The sequence below is a fragment of the Oncorhynchus gorbuscha genome, linkage group LG19 (genome assembly GCF_021184085.1).
Source record: "Oncorhynchus gorbuscha isolate QuinsamMale2020 ecotype Even-year linkage group LG19, OgorEven_v1.0, whole genome shotgun sequence".
Taxonomy (NCBI): Eukaryota; Metazoa; Chordata; class Actinopteri; order Salmoniformes; family Salmonidae; genus Oncorhynchus; species Oncorhynchus gorbuscha.
In genome coordinates, this window is record NC_060191.1 from 57336999 (window position 1) to 57355261 (window position 18263).

Consider the following 18263-nt stretch of genomic DNA (forward strand, 5'->3'; position numbering starts at 1 on the left):
AGGAGAAAAGAGAAAGAGAAGGTAAGAGAAGGAGAAAAGAGAAAGAGAAGGTAAGAGAAGGAGAAGAGAAAGAGAAGGTAAGAGAAGGAGAAGAGAAAGAGAAGGTAAGAGAAGGAGAAGAGAAAGAGAAGGTAAGAGAAGGAGAAGAGAAAGAGAAGGTAAGAGAAGGAGAAGAGAAAGAGAAGGTAAGAGAAGGAGAAGAGAAAGAGAAGGTAAGAGAAGGAGAAAAGAGAAGAGAAGGTAAGAGAAGGAGAAAAGAGAAGGAGAGAGGTAAGAGAAGGAGAAAAGAGAGAGAGAGTAAGAGAAGGAGAAGATGAGAGAGGTAAGAGAAGGAGAAAAGAGGAGAGGTAAGACAAGGAGAAAAGAAGAAAGAGAGGAAAAAGAGATGGTTGTTGCCATGACTCCCCTTAGATCCCACACAGATGGTGTTGTCCTGATTAAAAGGTAGTTCACGGTGATAGAGTTCTTGAAATGTGTTGACATTTTGTCTTCTACTCAAGTGTTTCTTTGTCCTTTAGAGCTGCCTTGTCCATCTAATTGATAACTTTGGCAGAGCTCCAGATCTAAAGGTATTGTCCTAGTGTCCTTAGGAGCACACCGGCGTCTTTGTTGAAAAAGGTGTGTAGGAAGATGAGAGAAGTGTATAAGAAAGGTGTGCGTAGGAAAGGCATACGTTGGTATCGGGCCCAATGTCACTCAGCTCCGTCATATACTCACATGGTCTCGCTTATCATTGCTATGTAGATGACACTCAACTACTTTTCCCCCTTCTGACACCCAGGGAAGACCTCCCTGCTAAAAGACCTTTCCATTACGGGTGACAGCTCCACGGTGTCCCCCTCCCAGAATGCAAAGGACCCTGGACAACACCCTGTCGTTCTCTGCAAACATCACAGCAGTGACTCGCTCCTGCAGATTCATGCTCCCCAACATCCGTAGAGTACGACTCTACCTCAAACATGAAGAGGTGCAAGTCCTAATCCAGGCACTTGTCCTCTCCCGTCTGGACTACTACAACTCACTGTTGGCTGGGCTCCCCACTTGTGCCATCAAACCCCTGCAACTTATCCAGAACGCTGCAGCCCGCCCGTTGTTCAACCTTCCCAAGTTCTCCTATGTCACCCGCTCTTCAGCACACTCCACTGGCTTCCAGTCTAAGCTTGCATCCACTACTAGACCAGGGTACTTGTCGACGGAGCAGCAAGAGGAACTGCCCCTCCCCACCTTCAGGTTATGCTCAAACCCTACACCCCAACCCGAGTACTCCATTCTGCCACCTCTGGTCTCTTGGCCCTCCCACCCCTATGGGAGGGCAGCTCCCGCTCAGCCAAGTCCAAGCTCTTCTCTGTCCTGGCACCCCAATGGTGGAACTAGCTTAGGACAGAAGAGTCCCTGCCCATCTTCCGAAAACATCTGAAACCCTATCTCTTCAAAGAGTATCTTAAATAATCCCATAGCGCGCCATCACCCCCTTCTCCCCGCCTCCTCCCCCCTCCCCCCAACACCTTGCATGCTCGGAATACATTTCATTGAACCTCTGAAAACCTCCCACTTGCTGTCCTTAGGAGCACACCTGCCATTCTAAATGCTTTCACAGATGAACATACATGGTGGCGAGTAAAAGCACTGCCCTAGGTTAGAGGTCATGATGTATGGAATAGGTTAGAGGTCATGATGTATGGAATAGGTTAGAGGTCATGATGTATGGAATAGGTTAGAGGTCATGATGTATGGAATAGGTTAGAGGTCATGATGTATGGAATAGGTTAGAGGTCATGGTGTATGGAATAGGTTAGAGGTCATGGTGTATGGAATAGGTTAGAGGTCATGGTTTATTGAATAGGTTAGAGGTCATGGTTTATTGAATAGGTTAGAGGTCATGGAATAGATTAGAGGTCATGGTGTATGGAAAAGGTTAGAGGTAGGAAGGAATGGTGTATTGTACTCACAGCCTGTTTGGCTTTGGAGATGTCGTCCATCTGCACATGCAAGTCCTCAATCTCCACCTCCATAGACTTACGGGCCTTCACTGCTGCCGCACAGGTGAACTCTGACTCCTCCAGCTGAGACAGTGGGATAGAGAGGTCCAAATTCTATAGAAATTTTATTCTGATGTTTCTGGACTTTCCCAGTATCTCTGTGGTGTGTCACGCAGGTGTAGGAACTGGACAAGTGTGCTAGGGGTACAACCTACCTGGTTTTTGAGCTGGGCGATCTCTCTCTTGCTGGGGGCGTTGTTCTTCATGTGGTCCAGCATGATCTGGGCGTCGGCCAGCAGGGCCTTGGTGCGCTTCAGATCCTTCCTCAGCCTCTTCTCTGTCTCCACGTCTCTGGGGTTCACCTGGGGACAGCAGCAACACAACCAGATTACGACCCACTCAACATATTACACCACACACTAATCACAGTACCAACAAAAGCCTGCATAATCTGTAACTATCCAGTAGGAGGGTTGACAGCCACTGGACATATAACTAGTCTGGGTAAAGACTGTCCAAGGTGGACTGGTAGTGGGGTGTCTGACAGTACCTGGTCCTGGGCCGACAGCAGCTTGGTCTCCAGTTCTCTCCTCTCACGTAGGACCTTCTGTTTGTCATTAAACTCCTCCTCCAGTTGGACTTCTATCTGCTTCAGCTGAAAACACAGGAACACACTATAATGTGATCCAACTGAAAGAGACATGTTTACATAATAAAACTGAGTCATTGTCTATGTTTGTACTTTGGAGACGAAACCAGCTATTTGTGGCTATTATAGTCACACATTGTCACAACTAATCATTTGCCTTTAGAGTCATGTAAAGTTTCCGGTGTGTGCTGTACCTTCTTACTGCAGGATTGTCTGATCTCCTCCACCTCCTCGTCTTTACTCTCAATCTCCTTGGAATGTGTCTGGCGCAGTCTCTCTGTCTCCATCTCCAGACGCAGCTTAGCCTGCACAACACAAAGACAGAGTTTGAGTGTCATCCTCAATGGAGTGTGTGTGTATGTATGTGTGCGCGCACGCACATCTGCATGTGCGTTCAAGTGTGAGTCTCCTTGTGCGCACGTCTGCATGTGTATATACAAGCGTGTGTCTCTGTGTGTGTGTCTAACTCTATACCTGCTCCAGCATCTGTATAGTTCCGGCCTGTTCATCCAGCTCCTCTTCCTGGTCTTTGACCTTGGCCTCCAGGTCACGCATCGTCTTCTTCACCTTGGACAGTGATGCCTCGTCCTTGGTCTCCTGGGACGACAGGTCCAGCAGCTCCGCCTCCAGCTGTTCTAACTTCATGTTCTGTGCACACATCTCCAGGTCCTTGCCCTATAGGGAAAGAGGACATACACATTAAAACACACATCTCCAGGTCTTTGTCCTATAGGGAGAGAGGACATACACATTAAAACACACATCTCCAGGTCCTTGTCCTATAGGGAGATAGGAGACACACATTACGGGTGTTTTCACACAATTATTGTCACGCCTTGGTCATTGTATTTTGTTATATGTTTGGGTAGGCCAGGGTGTGACATGTTGTTTTTCGTATTGGGGTTTGTAGTATTTGGGATCGCGGCTGATTAGGGGTGTGGTATAGGTTTGGCTGCCTGAGGCGATTCCTAATCAGTCAGGTGATTCTCGTTGTCTTGGATTGGGAACCGTATTTAGGCAGCCTTAGTTTCGCTTTGTATTTCGTGGGTGATTGTTCCTGTCTCTGTGTTGTAGTCACCAGATAGGCTGTAATTAGTTTCACGTTCCGTTCTGTTGTTTTTGTATTTAGTATCAGTTATTTCATGTACCGCGTTTTCTTTCATTAAAGTCATGAGTAACCAACACGCTGCATTTCGGTCCGACTCTCTTTCTTCAACAGACGAACGCCGTTACAGAATAACCCACCACAATCGGACCGAGCAGTGTGTAAACTGGAAGCGACAGCTTCAGCAGCGAAAGGAGGACGTTATGGATAGCAGAGGCATGGAGTATACGACGTGGGAAGAAATCGACAGGTGGGCAGGCCGACCCAGAGAGAGTGCAGGAGCCCGCCTGGGATTCGCTGCAGCAATGCGAAGAGGACTATAGGCGAATGGAGTCAAAGAAAAAGACACGCCGTCTAAAACGGAGAGGCGCTGGTATAAACAGGCAGCGACAGCTGGAGCAGCAAAAGGAGGATGAATTATTCGTAGAATGGACATGGGAAGACGTGTTGGATGGTAAAGGTTGTTACACTTGGGAGGAGATATTGGCCGGAAGAGATCGCCTCCCATGGGAACAGGTGGAGGCACTAAGGAGAGCAGAGGCAGCCGGAGTTAGGAGCCGACGATACGAGGGAACACGGTTGGCAAGGAAACCCGAAAAGCAGCCCAAAAAAATGATTGGGGGGGGGCTAGAAGGGAGTATGGTTATGCCAGGTAGGAGACCTGCGCAAACTCCCTGTGCTCACCGTTGGGCTAGAGAGACCGGGCAGGCACCGTGTTATGCTATGGAGCGCACAGTGTTTTCAGTGCGGGAGCATAGCCCGGTGCGGCACATACCAGCCCTTCCTATTGGCCGGGCTAGAGTGGGCATCGAGCCAGGTAAGCTTGGGCAGGCTCGGTGCTCAAGAGCTCCAGTGCGCCTGCACGGTCCGGTCTATCCAGAGCCACCTCCTCACACCAGTCCTCCGGTAGCAGTTCCCCGCACCAGGCTTCCTGTGCGTGTCCTCAATCCAGTACCACCAGTTCCAGCACCACGCACCAGGCCTTCAGTGCGCCTCGGCTGTTCAGCGCAGCCAGCGCTTTTCTCCTCTCCTGCGCTGCCGGAGTCTCCCGTCTGCCCAGCGCCGCCAGTGCTCCCAGTCTGCCCAGCGCCGCCAGTGCTCCCAGTCTGCCCAGCGCCGCCAGTGCTCCCAGTCTGCCCAGCGCCGCCAGTGCTCCCAGTCTGCCCAGCGCCGCCAGTGCTCCCAGTCTGCCCAGAGCCGCCAGTGCCCCCAGTCAGCCCAGCGCCGCCAGACAACCAGAATCTTCCAGATCTGCTTGTCAACCTGAATCTTCCAGTTCCGCCAGCCAGCCAGGATTTACCGGAGCCTACTACCTGCCTGAGCTTCATCTCAGTACTGGGCTTCCTCTCAGTACTGGGCTTCCCCTCAGTCCCGAGCTGCCCCTCTGTCCCGAGCTGCCCCTCTGTCCCGAGCTGCCCCTCTGTCCCGAGCTGCCCCTCTTATGTGGGGATCTGGGTGAGGACTATTAGGTCATGGTCGGCGGAGAGGGTGGATTATCCCAGGACGCGAAGGGGAGGAACAAGGACATGAATGGAGTGGGGTCCACGTCCCGAGCCGGAACCGCCACCATGGACAGACGCCCACCCGGACCCTCCCTATGCTTTTGAGGTGCGTCCGGGAGTCCGCACCTTAGGGGGGTTCTGTCACGCCTTGGTCATTGTATTTTGTGTTTTTGTTATATGTTTGGGTAGGCCAGGGTGTGACATGGGTTTATATGTTGTTTTTCGGATTGGGGTTTGTAGTATTTGGGATCGCGGCTGATTAGGGGTGTGGTATAGGTTTGGCTGCCTGAGGCGATTCCTAATCAGTCAGGTGATTCTCGTTGTCTTGGATTGGGAACCGTATTTAGGCAGCCTTAGTTTCGCTTTGTATTTCGTGGGTGATTGTTCCTGTCTCTGTGTTGTAGTCACCAGATAGGCTGTAATTAGTTTCACGTTCCGTTCTGTTGTTTTTGTATTTAGTATCAGTTATTTCATGTACCGCGTTTTCTTTCATTAAAGTCATGAGTAACCAACACGCTGCATTTCGGTCCGACTCTCTTTCTTCAACAGACGAACGCCGTTACAATTATTGTGAAGTCGGTGCGGTTCACTTAATTTTGTGTGCAGTGTGAACACTTCAAAGGAACTCAGACCCCTCAAAAGAACTCCTGAAGTAGATCAGATCATCCGGAGAGGTCCGGTTCCGGTTGAAGGGCAATGTGAACCCAAAGGTCCCCAGGTTCGCTTGTCGTTATTCCCACGCCACACACTAGACTACTGCAACACCGTTTCCCCTGGCATAAACCCTCACACTAGACGACTGCAACACCGTTTCCCCTGGCATAAACCCTCACACTAGATGACTGCAACACCGTTTCCCCTGGCATAAACCCTCACACTAGACTACTGCAACACCGTTTCCCCTGGCATAAACCCTCACACTAGACTACTGCAACACCGTTTCCCCTGGCATAAACCCTCACACTAGACTACTGCAACACCGTTTCCCCTGGCATAAACCCCCACACTAGACGACTGCAACACCGTTTCCCCTGGCATAAACCCCCACACTAGACGACTGCAACACCGTTTCCCCTGGCATAAACCCTCACACTGGACTACTGCAACACCGTTTCCCCTGGCATAAACCCTCACACTGGACTACTGCAACACCGTTTCCCCTGGCATAAACCCTCACACTGGACTACTGCAACACCGTTTCCCCTGGCATAAACCCTCACACGAGACTACTGCAACACCGTTTCCCCTTGCATAAACCCTCACACTAGACTACTGCAACACCGTTTCCCCTGGCATAAACCCTCACCACCATTTCCCCTGGCATAAACCCTCACTCTAGACTACTGCAACACCGTTTCCCCTGGCATAAACCCTGACATTAGACTACTGCAACACCGTTTCCACTGGCATAAACCCTCACACTAGACTACTGCAACACCGTTTCCCCTGGCATAAACCCTCACACTAGACTACTGCAACACCGTTTCCCCTGGCATAAACCCTCACACTAGACGACTGCAACACCGTTTCCCCTGGCATAAACCCTCACACTGGACTACTGCAACACCGTTTCCCCTGGCATAAACCCTCACACTGGACTACTGCAACACCGTTTCCCCTGGCATAAACCCTCACACTAGACTACTGCAACACCGTTTCCCCTGGCATAAACCCTCACACTAGACGACTGCAACACCGTTTCCCCTGGCATAAACCCTCACTCTAGACTACTGCAACACCGTTTCCCCTGGCATAAACCCTCACACATTGTTGCCACAATAGAGAGAAGATGATGATGTGCTGATTCTGAGAAAAAACAAGTGCCTTTTCTGGATAGGTATATTGATTAGCAATTATCAAGGATGCACTGAAATTCAAAAATATGTGTGTAGTTTTTAGTTCAGATTATTTGTTTGCTATATGTGATCTATAGGCTAAAAGATCTTCATCAGCTGTTTATTGATTGGGGGTTTGAATAGTGTGAGAATCACAACATAGGGCATAGCTCTCAAAGTAGCCTACATGGGGTGTAGAATTTTCAGTTATAGCATTATTTAATCTGCAGTTATTATTCTGCTGTGTATTCTGTTACCAATAATATTTATGTGTTATTATTATCTTCTGATTACAATTATTAGGTCTCATCTGTTTACAAAGATTAGCTTCCAAAAGTTAAGTTGGTATCAAGCTGTCCGATAACACAAGGGAACTGAGTTATTTTACCCCGGAGTTGACTTTAAAGAGGACTGAGATGGGTTATTTTAAAAGAGGTCTATATGTGAAAACAACCTAAGACACACATCTCCAGGTCATATAGGGGGATACACACATATTCAAAAATGATTAATTTTCTTTCAAATAGCTGTGCTTGATTGAGCTTGCCATGGAGCCAATGGAAAGGCCAACCCCAGCCACCTGACACTCCGGGAAGACTCAAACACTCAAAGTACTTGAAAGATTTTTGGCACACACACACAGATGTGGTAGGTCAGTAGTGTTGGTGTTTGTACAGTACCTCCAGTTGCTGTCGCATGCTGAACACTTCTCCAGTCAGCATGTCCTTCTCTCTGCTCAGCTTCTCTCTAAGATTCTTCTCCCTCTGGACCTCCTCCTGAGACTGGTTCTGCTCCGAGTCAAACCTGACACACACACACACACACACACACACACACACACACACACACACACACACACACACACACACACACACACACACACACACACACACACACACACACACACACACACACACACACACACACACACACACACACACACACACACACACGTTAATGCCTTGCCTGGCTAGACACACACCCTGCCGTGAGTCCCCTATCGACATAGAACATACTCATACTGGTACAGTATACAGTGAGGAGAACAAGTATTTGTTTCACTGACAAATTTGCAGGTTTTCCTACTTACAAAGCATGTAAAGGTCTGTAATTTTCTGTCATAAAACAAAAATCCAGAAAATCACATTGTATGATTTTTAAGCAATTCATTTGCATTTTATTGCATGACATAAGTATTTGATCACCTACCAACCAGTAAGAATTCCGGCTCTCACAGACCTGTTAGTTTTTCTTTAAGAAGCCCTGCTGTTCTCCACTCATTACCTGTATTAACTGCACCTGTTTGAACTTGTTACCTGTATAAAAGACACCTGTCCACACACTCAATCAAACAGACTCCAACCTCTCCACAATGGCCAAGACCAGAGAGCTGTGTAAGGACATCAGAGATAAAATTGTAGACCTGCACAAGGCTGGGATGGTCTACCGGACAATAGGCAAGCAGCTGGTGAGAAGGCAACAACTGTTGGCGCAATTATTAGAAAATGGAAGAAGTTCAAGATGACGGTCAATCACCCTCGGTCTGGGGCTCCATGCAAGATCTCACCTCGTGGGGTATCAATGATCATGAGGGATCAGCCCAGAACTACACGGCAGGACCTGGTCAATGACCTGAAGAGAGCTGGGACCACAGTCTCAAAGAAAACCATTAGTAACACACTACGCCGTCATGGATTAAAATCCTGCAGCACACGCAAGCTCCCCCTGCTCAAGCCATCGCATGTCCAGGCCCGTCTGAAGTTTGCCAATGACCATCTGGATGATCCAGAGGAGGAATGGGAGAAGGTCATGTGGTCTGATGAGACAAAAATAGAGCTTTTTGGTCTAAACTCCACTCACCGTGTTTGGAGGAAGAAGAAGGATGAGTACAACCCCATGAACACCATCCCAACCGTGAAGCATGGAGGTGGAAACATCATTCTTTGGGGATGCTTTTCTGCAAAGGGGACAGGACGACTGCACCGTATTGAGGGGAGGATGGATGGGGCCATCTCGAGATCTTGGCCAACAACCTCCTTCCCTCAGTAAGAGCATTGAAGATGGGTCGTGACTGGGTCTTCCAGCATGACAACGACCTGAAACACACAGCCAGGGCAACTAAGGAGTGGCTCCGTAAGAAGCATTCCAAGGTCCTGGAGTGGCCTAGCCAGTCTCCAGACTTGAACCCAATAGAAAATCTTTGGAGGGAGCTGAAAGTCCGTAATGCCCAGCGACAGCCCCGAAACCTTAAGGATCTGGAGAAGGTCTGTATGGAGGAGTGGGCCAAAATCCCTGCTGCAGTGTGTGCAAACCTGGTCAAGAACTACAGGAAACGTATGATCTCTGTAATTGCAAACAAAGGTTTCTGTACCAAATATTAAGTTCTGCTTTTCTGATGTATCAAATACTTATGTCATGCAATAAAATGCAAATGAATTACTTAAAAATGTTACATTGTGATTTTCTGGATTTTTGTTTTAGATTCCGTCTCTCACAGTTGATAAAATTACAGACCTCTACATGCTTTGTAAGTAGGAGAACCTGCAAAATCGTCAGTGTATCAAATACTTGATCTCTCCACAGTATGTGTCACCCCATAACGGTGATAGGCATGGGGGGAGTGTTCGTTGTCCTGTTTACGTAGTGAGCTAAAGAGGCTGAGACAGCAGGGGCCTTTAACAAGCACAGCCAAGCTTAGAGACCACACAGAGGGTGTGTGTCCTTCCCCCCCCGTCCCCCAGGAGTTCCACGAGACGTCCATGGTGGAGAAGTCTCTGTTCAGTTGGCTGGAGGCCAAGTGTGTGTACACACGCACACCAAACATTTGCAGTGTGGTTGCAGCATTCCAGTATGTGTTCTTACTGTGCGACACTACATAGCCTTTACTGATCTGTATTATATCTCTCCTACTCTGCTGAGACATGATATCACTCAGTAACCATTAACCATTACCACAGAGAGAGAGAGAGAAAGAAAGAAAGAAAGAAAGAAAGAGAAGGGGGAAAGCAAGAAAGAAAGAGAGAAGAAAGATAGAGAGAAGGGGCAAAGCGAGAGAGAGAAGGGGAAAAGCGAGAGAGAGAAGGGGGAAAGCGAGAGAGAGAAGGGGGAAAGCGAGAGAGAGAGACAGAGAGAAGGGGGAAAGCGAGAGAGAAGGGGGAAAGAGAGAGAGAGAGAGAGAAGGGGGAAAGAGAGAGAGAGAGAAAGGGGGAAAGAGAGAGAGAGAGAGAAGGGGGAAAGCGAGAGAGAGAGAGAGAAGAAAGATAGAGAGAAGGGGCAGCGAGAGAGAGAAGGGGAAAAGCGAGAGAGAGAAGGGGGAAGAGAGAGAGAGAAGGGGAAAGCGAGAGAGAGAGAGAAGGGGAAAGCGAGAGAGAAGGGAAAGAGAGAGAGAGAGAGAAGGGGGAAAGAGAGAGAGAGAGAGAGAGGGAGAGAGAGAGAGAGAGAGAGAAGGGGGAAAGCGAGAGAGAGAGAAGGGGGAAAGCGAGAGAGAGAGAGAGAAGGGGGAAAGCGAGAGAGAGAGAGAGAGTGAGAGTGAGAGAGAGTGAGAGAGAGAGAGAGAGAGAGAGAGAGAGAGAGAGAGAGAGAGAGAGAGAGAGAGAGAGAGAGAGAGAGAGAGAGAGAGAGAGAGATCTGCCTTTGGTCTAAAGAGCAGGAACCCAGACTTTATCAAAAACATTTGAAATACAGACAATGTCATCCTACAAGAAACATGCTATAAAGGACACGGACCCACTGGTTGTCCTCTAGTTTACAGAGAGCTGGCAGTCTCATCCAGCAAACTACCAGGAGTGAAACAGGGAAGGGACTCAGGGGATATGCTAATTTGGTATAGAACAGACCTATTAAATTAGTCAAAACAGGAACATTTTACATCTGGCTAGAAATGAATAATGAAATGATCTCATGTGTGATACCTACAGTTGAAGTCGGAAGTTTACATACACCTTTGCCAAGTACATTTAAACTCAGTTTTTCACAATTCCTGACATTTAATCCTAGTAAAAATTCCCTGTCTTAGGTCAGTTAGGATCAACACTTTATTTTAAGAATGTGAAATGTCAGAATTATAGTAGAGAGAATTATTTATTTCAAATTTTATTTCTTTCATCACATTCCCAGTGGGTCAGAAGTTTACATACACTCAATTAGTATTTGATAGCATTGCCGTTAAATAGTTTAACTTGGGTCAAACGTTTCGGGTAGCCTTCCACAAGCTTCCCATAATATGTTGGGTTAATTCTGGCCCATCCCCCCTGACAAAGCTAGTGTAACTGAGTCAGGTTTGTAGGCCTCCTTGCTTGCACACGCCTTTTCAGTTCTGCCCACACATTTTCTATGGGATTGAGGTCAGGGCTTTGTGATGGCCACTCCAATACCTTGACTTTGTTGTCCTTAAGCCATTTTGCCACAACTTGGAAGTATGCTTAGGGTCAATGTCCATTTGGAAGACCCATTTGCGACCAAGCTTTAACTTCCTGACTGATGTCTTGAGATGTTGCTTCAATATATCCACATCATTTTCCATCCTCATGATGCCATCTATTTTGTGAAGTGAACCAGTCCCTCCTGCAGCAAAGCACCCTCACAACATGATGCTGCCATCCCCGTGCTTCACAGTTGGGATGGTGTTCTTTGGCTTGCAAGCCTCCCCCTTTTTCCTCCAAACATAACGATGGTCATTATGGCCAAACAGTCATATTTTTGTTTCATCAGATCAGAGGACATGTCTCCAAAAAGTACAATATTTGTCCCCATGTGCAGTTGTAAACCGTAGTCTGGCTTTTTTTATGGTGGTTTTGGAGAAGTGGCTTCTTCCTTGCTGAGCAGCCTTTCAGGCTATGTCGATATAGAACTCGTTTTAATGTGGTTATAGATACTTTTGTAGCGGTTTCCTTCAGCATCTTTACAAGGTCCATGCTGTTGTTCTGTAATTGATTTGAACTTTTAGCACCAAACAACGTTAATCTCTAGGAGACAGAACGCGTCTCCTTCCTGAGCGGTATGACGGCAGCGTGGTCCCATGGTGTTTATACTTGCGTACTATTGTTTGTACAGGCATTTGGAAATTGCTCCCAAAGATGAACCAGACTTGTGGAGGTCTACAATTTTTTTTCTGAGGTCCTGGCTGATTTCTTTTGATTTTTAGAATTCAACGCACCAATTAGAGGTCCAGGACAGCAACACAATTAGACCAAACCAAATTATGAGAAACAAAAAGATAATTACTTGACACACTGGAAAGAATTAACAAAAAACTGAGCAAACTATAATGCTATTTGGCCCTAAACAGAGAGTACACAGTGGCAGAATACCTGACCACTATGACTGACCCAAAATTAAGGAAATCTTGGACATTTGAAATGTCTCTGTTCCTCTGAAACTTGTTTGGGTGTAATATTAACTGTATTTTTTTTAATTGTTTGTACAGACTCAGTGAGCATATCACCTCCACCCTACCTGACACCCTAGACCCACTCCAATTTGCTTACCGCCCCAATAGGTCAACAGACGACTCAATCGCAATCCCACTGCACACTGCCCTAACCCATCTGGACAAGAGGAATACCTATGTAAGAATGCTGTTCATCAACTACAGCTCAGCATTTAACACCATAGTACCCTCCAAACTCATCATTAAGCTCGAGACCCTGGGTCTCAACCCCGCCCTGTGCAACTTGGTCCTCGACTTCCTGACGAGCCGCCCCCAGGTGGTGAGGGTAGGAAAAAACATCTCCAACCTGCTGATCCTCAACACTGGGGCCCCACAAGGGTGCGTTCCCAGCCCTCTCCTGTACTCGCTGTTCACCCATGACTGCGTGGCCATGCACGCCTCCAACTAAATCATCAAGTTTGCAGACGACACCACAGTAGGCTTGATTACCTGGTAGGCTTGATTACCAACAACGACAAGATGGCCTACAGGGAGGAGGTGAGGGCCCTCGGAGTGTGGTGTCAGGACAATAACCTCACACTCAATGTCAACAAAACAAAAGGAGATGATCGTACACTTCAGGAAACAGCAGAGGGAGCAGCCCCCTATCCACATCGATGGGACAGTAATGGAGACGGTTACGTTAGTTTTAAGTTCCTCGGAAGGTTTAAGTTCCTCAGTGTACACATCACGGACAAACTGAAATGGTCCACCCACACAGACAGCGTGGTGAAGAAGGCGCAGCAGTGCCTCTTCAACTTTAGGAAGCTGAAGAAATTCAGCTTGTCACCAAAAACACTCAAACTTTTGTAGAGGAATGGGCCAAAATACCAGCAACAGTGTGTGAAAACCTTGTGAAGACTTACAGAAAACATTTGACCTCTGTCATTGCCAACAAAGGGTATATAACAAAGTATTGAGATAAACTTTTGTTATTGACCAAATACTTATTTTCCACCATAATTTGCAAATAAATTCATTAAAAATCCTACAATGTGATTTTCTGGATTTTTAGTAGTTGAAGTGTACCTATGATGAAAATTACAGGCCTCTCTCATCTTTATAAGTGGGAGAACTTGCACAATTGGTGGCTGACTAAATACTTTTTTGCCCCACTGTAAATGTATCACTAGCCACTTTAAACAATGCCACTTTTGAATGTTTACACACCCTACATTACTCATCTCATTCTGTACTCTATAGCATCTACTGCATCTTGCCTATGCCATTTGGCCATCACTCATTCATATATTTTTTATATACATATTCTTATTAATTCCTCTACAATTGTGTGTATAAGGTAGTTTTGAAAATGTTAGGTTAGATTACTTGTTAGATGTTACTGCATGATCGGAACTAGAAGCACAAGCATTTCGCTACGCTCGCATTAACAATAATTTTGCACGCCCAATTTTTCAGTTTTTGATTTGTTAAAAAAGTTTGAAATATCCAATAAATGTCGTTCCACTTCATGATTGTGTCCCACTTGTTGTTGATTCTTCACAAAAAAATACAGTTTTATATCTTTATGTTTGAAGCCTGAAATTTGGCAAAAGGTCGGAAAGTTCAAGGGGGCCGAATACTTTCGCAAGGCACTGTATTTATGTTTATGTATTTTCCCTGTTGTACTACTTGCACATCATTACAACAGCGTATATAGACATAACATGACATTTGAAATGTCTTTATTCTTTTGGAACTTTTGTGAGGGTAATGTTTACTGTAAATTTATATCTATTCCACTTGCTTGGGCAATGTATGCCAATAAAGCCCCTTAAATTGAAATTGAATTGAGAGAGAGCAAGAGAGAGAGATTGAGAGAGATTGAGAGAGAGAGATTGAGAGAGAGAGAGAGAGAGAGAGAGAGAGAGAGATATGAGAGAGAGAGATTGAGGGAGAGAGAGATTGAGAGAGAGAGAGATTGAGATTGAGAGAAAGATCGAGAGAGATTGAGAGAGAGAGAGAGAGAGATAGAAAAGAGATTTAAAGAGATTGAGAGAGATAGAAATTGAGAGAGGGAGAGAGAGAGATTGAGAGAGAGATTGAGATTGAGAGAGAGAGAGATTGAAAGAGAGAAAGAAAGAGAGATTGAGATTGAGAGAGAGAGAGAGATTGAAAGAGAAAAGAAAGAGAGATTGAGAGAAAGAGAGAAAGAGAGAGAGAGCGAGAGAGATTGAGAGAGACAGATTGAGAGAGAGAGATTGAGAGAGAGAGATTGAGAGAGAGAGAGAGAGAGAGAGAGAGAGAGATTGAGAGAGATAGAGATTGAGAGAGATAGAGATTGAGAGAGAGAGAGATTGAGAGATTGAGAGATTGAGAGAGAGAGATTGAGAGATTGAGAGAGAGAGAGATTGAGAGAGAGAGAGAGATTGAGAGAGAGAGATTGAGAGAGAGAGATTGAGAGAGAGATTGAGAGAGAGAGAGAGATTGAGAGAGCGAGAGATTGAGAGAGCGAGAGTGAGATTGAGAGAGAGATTGAGAGAGAGAGAGAGAGAGAGAGGAGAGATTGAGAGAGAGAGAGAGAGAGAGAGAGAGAGAGAGAGAGAGAGAGAGAGAGAGAGAGGGGATTAAGAGAGAGAGATAGAGATTGCGAGAGAGAGATTGAGAGAGAGATAGAGATTGAGAGAGAGAGATTGAGAGAGAGATTGAGAGAGATTGAGAGAGAGAGATAGAGAGAGATTGAGAGAGATTGAGAGAGAGAGAGATTGAGAGATAGAGAGAGAGAGAGAGAGAGAGAGAGAGAGAGAGAGAGAGAGAGAGAGAGAGATTGAGAGAGAATGCTAGAATGCTATTTGGCCCTACACAGAGAGTACACAGCGGCAGAATACCTGACCACTGTGACTAACCCAAAATTAAGGAAAGCTTTGACTATGTACAGACTCAGTGAGCATAGCCTTGCTATTGAGAAAGGCCGCCGTAGGCAGACATGGCTCTCAAGAGAAGACAGGCTATGTGCTCACTGCCCACAAAATGAGGTGGAAACTGAGCTGCACTTCCTAACCTCCTGCCCAATGTATGACCATATTAGAGAGACATATTTCCCCCAGATTACACAGATCCACAAAGAATTTGAAAACAAATCCAATTTTGAAAAACTCCCATATCTACTGGGTGAAATTCCACAGTGTGCCATCACAGCAGCAAGATTTGTGACCTGTTGCCACGAGAAAAGGGCAACCAGTGAAGAACAAACACCATTGTAAATACAACCCATATTTATGCTTACTTATTTTATCTTGTGTCCTTGAACTATTTGTACATTGTATATATATATATATATATATATATATATATATATATATATATATATATATATATATATATATATATATATATATATATATATATATGACATTTGTAATGTCTTTACTGTTTTGAAACTTCTGTATGTGTAATGTTTACTGTTAATTTTAGTTGTTTTTCACTTTATATATTCACTTTGTATGTTGTCTACCTCACTTGCTTTGGCAATGTTAACACATGTTTCCCATGCCAATAAAGCCCTTGAATTGAATTGAATTGAGATTGAGAGAGATTGAGAGATTGAGTAGTATCAGGTTGTAGTTGCAGATCTGAACATACTGTATGAGTGTGTATGTGTGTGTGTGGCGCACACCTCTCTGTGTCTGTATCAAAGACTTAGACATCGCATAAATGTATCTGTCCCATTATGGCATCTAGGAGAGCACAGGCAAAGCCATTGAGGCCCTCTCCATTTTGAAGTACTCCATTTTCTTCTTCTACTACTTCTATGAGTTGGTAAACAAACTAAAAGGGTCCATACTGCCACCTGGCATGTTGTTGGAACAGGTATAAAGCCAAGCTTGGCAATTTACTGCCTCCTGCAATTATGGAATGTTTCCTCATGAGTATAATTCATTGTCTAATCCCTCCTGGTGAACCGAAAGGAATTAAGTGATAATTTCTTAACCCATAGGAAGTCCCACCTAGTTGACTACTTCAAAATGGTGAAAGTCCTCAATGGGGCTGCCCATGGTAAAATGGGCTTTTGAGTAGGAGTCCTCTATCTCTAAGGTCGGTATTGTTTTATTATTTTTATTTCACCTTAATTTAACAAGGTAGGCCACTTGAGAACAAGTTCACATTTACAACTGCGACCTGGCCAAAGCAGTGTGACACAAGCAACACAGAGTTACACATGGGATAAACGTCTTTGTCGGCCTACAGAGTGTGTGCGGTATGAACTGAACTCACTTCCTCTGTTTCTTCTCCAGGTCATGGTTGCGGCTCTGCTGGCCCTCTAGGTGTAGCTTGGTGTCCTGTAGCTCAGCCGTCAATCTCTGACACTTCTTCTTCAGCTGCTGGGCCGTACGCTGCACCTCCTCACTGTCTGCCTGGAGGTCACTTAGCTGGAGGAGGAGAGAGGGAGGGAGATAAAGAGAGAGATGTGTAACATTTAAAATATTTTTTTTCAAAATAAGCAGAGGCATGAAAGAGGTCAAAGGTTCCGTTAGCTTCTGTCAAGCTGTCTGTCTGAGTGGCCGACCAGGTGAGACGCACAGAGAGAGAAAGAAAAGACTAGTTATTGCTTCACTGCTCCTTTTATGTCTCACTGAGTGAGCGCTCGGGGAGTGTAAAGCTTTATTTGATGTTTTATGAGAAAGCTCAGAGGAGGTGTCAAAAACAGGGGCTGAGAAAAAGACAGAGAAAAATAAACGGCAGACAGATAGAGAAAGACAGTGACAGACAGACACTTGCCCAGCAATGAGGAAAGAAGAGAGAAAAGGAGAGGGAGAGATCCACCGAAAACACTAGTAAGCTCCTTCTGGACAGAAGGAAGGAAATGAGCTAGTTTAAAAAAGAATGTGAGCATGTGTGTGTGTGTATGTGTAGCTAGATGAGGTAGGTGTTAATCCCAACATGCAAGTGTGTGTAAGCAATGCGAGGTTGAGTTAGAAGTGTGTGTGTGTGTGTGTGTGTGTGTGTGTGTGTGTGTGTGTGTGTGTGTGTGTGTGTGTGTGTGTGTGTGTGTGTGTGTGTGTGTGTGTGTGTGTGTGTGTGTGTGTGTGTGTGTGTGTGTGTGTGTGTGTGTGTGTGTGTGTGTGTGTGTGTGTGTGTGTGTGTGTGTCCGACACTGCCTTACCCTCCTCTCCAGCTGCCGCTTGTTCTGCTGCTCCACCTCCAGCTTGTCATTAAACTCCTGCTGTAACCTCTTCTTGGTGAACTCTATCTCTCTGATGGCCCTGTCATACTTCAGTCTCCACTCTCCCCCTAACAAACACAACATGATACAGCACAGTTAGCAGACAGGTCATGCATGGACAGCATGGACATTCATCATTCAATCACAGGAGGTTGGTGTCACCTTAATTGGGGAGGACAGGTTTCTGGTAATGGCTGGAGCGGAATTAGTGGAATGGTATCAAAACCATGGTTTCCATTCACTTTGTTCCAGACCTTTATTATGAGCTGTCCTCCCCTCAGCAGCCTCCATTGCAATCAATATGCCTTCAAATAGAACTAAGATGAAACTGATTAGCCAGTTTGAAAGAGAGTCTGTTTGACCATGGAAGGGGTTTGTATTAGTCAGGAGGAAATGTATCAAGCTGTTTTGAAGCCATATTAAAGTCTGTACACTACTGTTATGGCCTGCACATGTATCTCTTACACAGGGTTGTCTATTCCACGTCAAATGTGGGGTGTTTAAACAAAACACTGAGACAAAAATCTATTCTACAGTCAGAATGGCCAAATAAAGCCTGCATTTGCAGTCCAGCCGGAAGTCTGTTCGGCAGGCGTCCAAA

General features: G+C 45.8%; 1 protein-coding gene across 12 annotated transcripts in view; it reads right to left on the minus strand.

Moving 5' to 3' along the window:
• The window catches only part of LOC124005683 (unconventional myosin-XVIIIa-like), a 183917-nt gene that overhangs the window by 44398 nt on the left and 121256 nt on the right, over positions 1-18263 (minus strand). For all 12 annotated transcript variants that reach the window (XM_046315146.1, XM_046315145.1, XM_046315144.1 and 9 more), the window contains 8 exons: positions 17603-17730; positions 16714-16868; positions 7751-7874; positions 3103-3303; positions 2823-2933; positions 2530-2634; positions 2195-2341; positions 1950-2063 (listed from right to left, as the gene is read on the minus strand). In XM_046315146.1, coding sequence (XP_046171102.1) covers positions 1950-2063; positions 2195-2341; positions 2530-2634; positions 2823-2933; positions 3103-3303; positions 7751-7874; positions 16714-16868; positions 17603-17730 — 1085 coding nt within the window. The remainder of the gene's footprint in view (positions 1-1949; positions 2064-2194; positions 2342-2529; positions 2635-2822; positions 2934-3102; positions 3304-7750; positions 7875-16713; positions 16869-17602; positions 17731-18263) is intronic.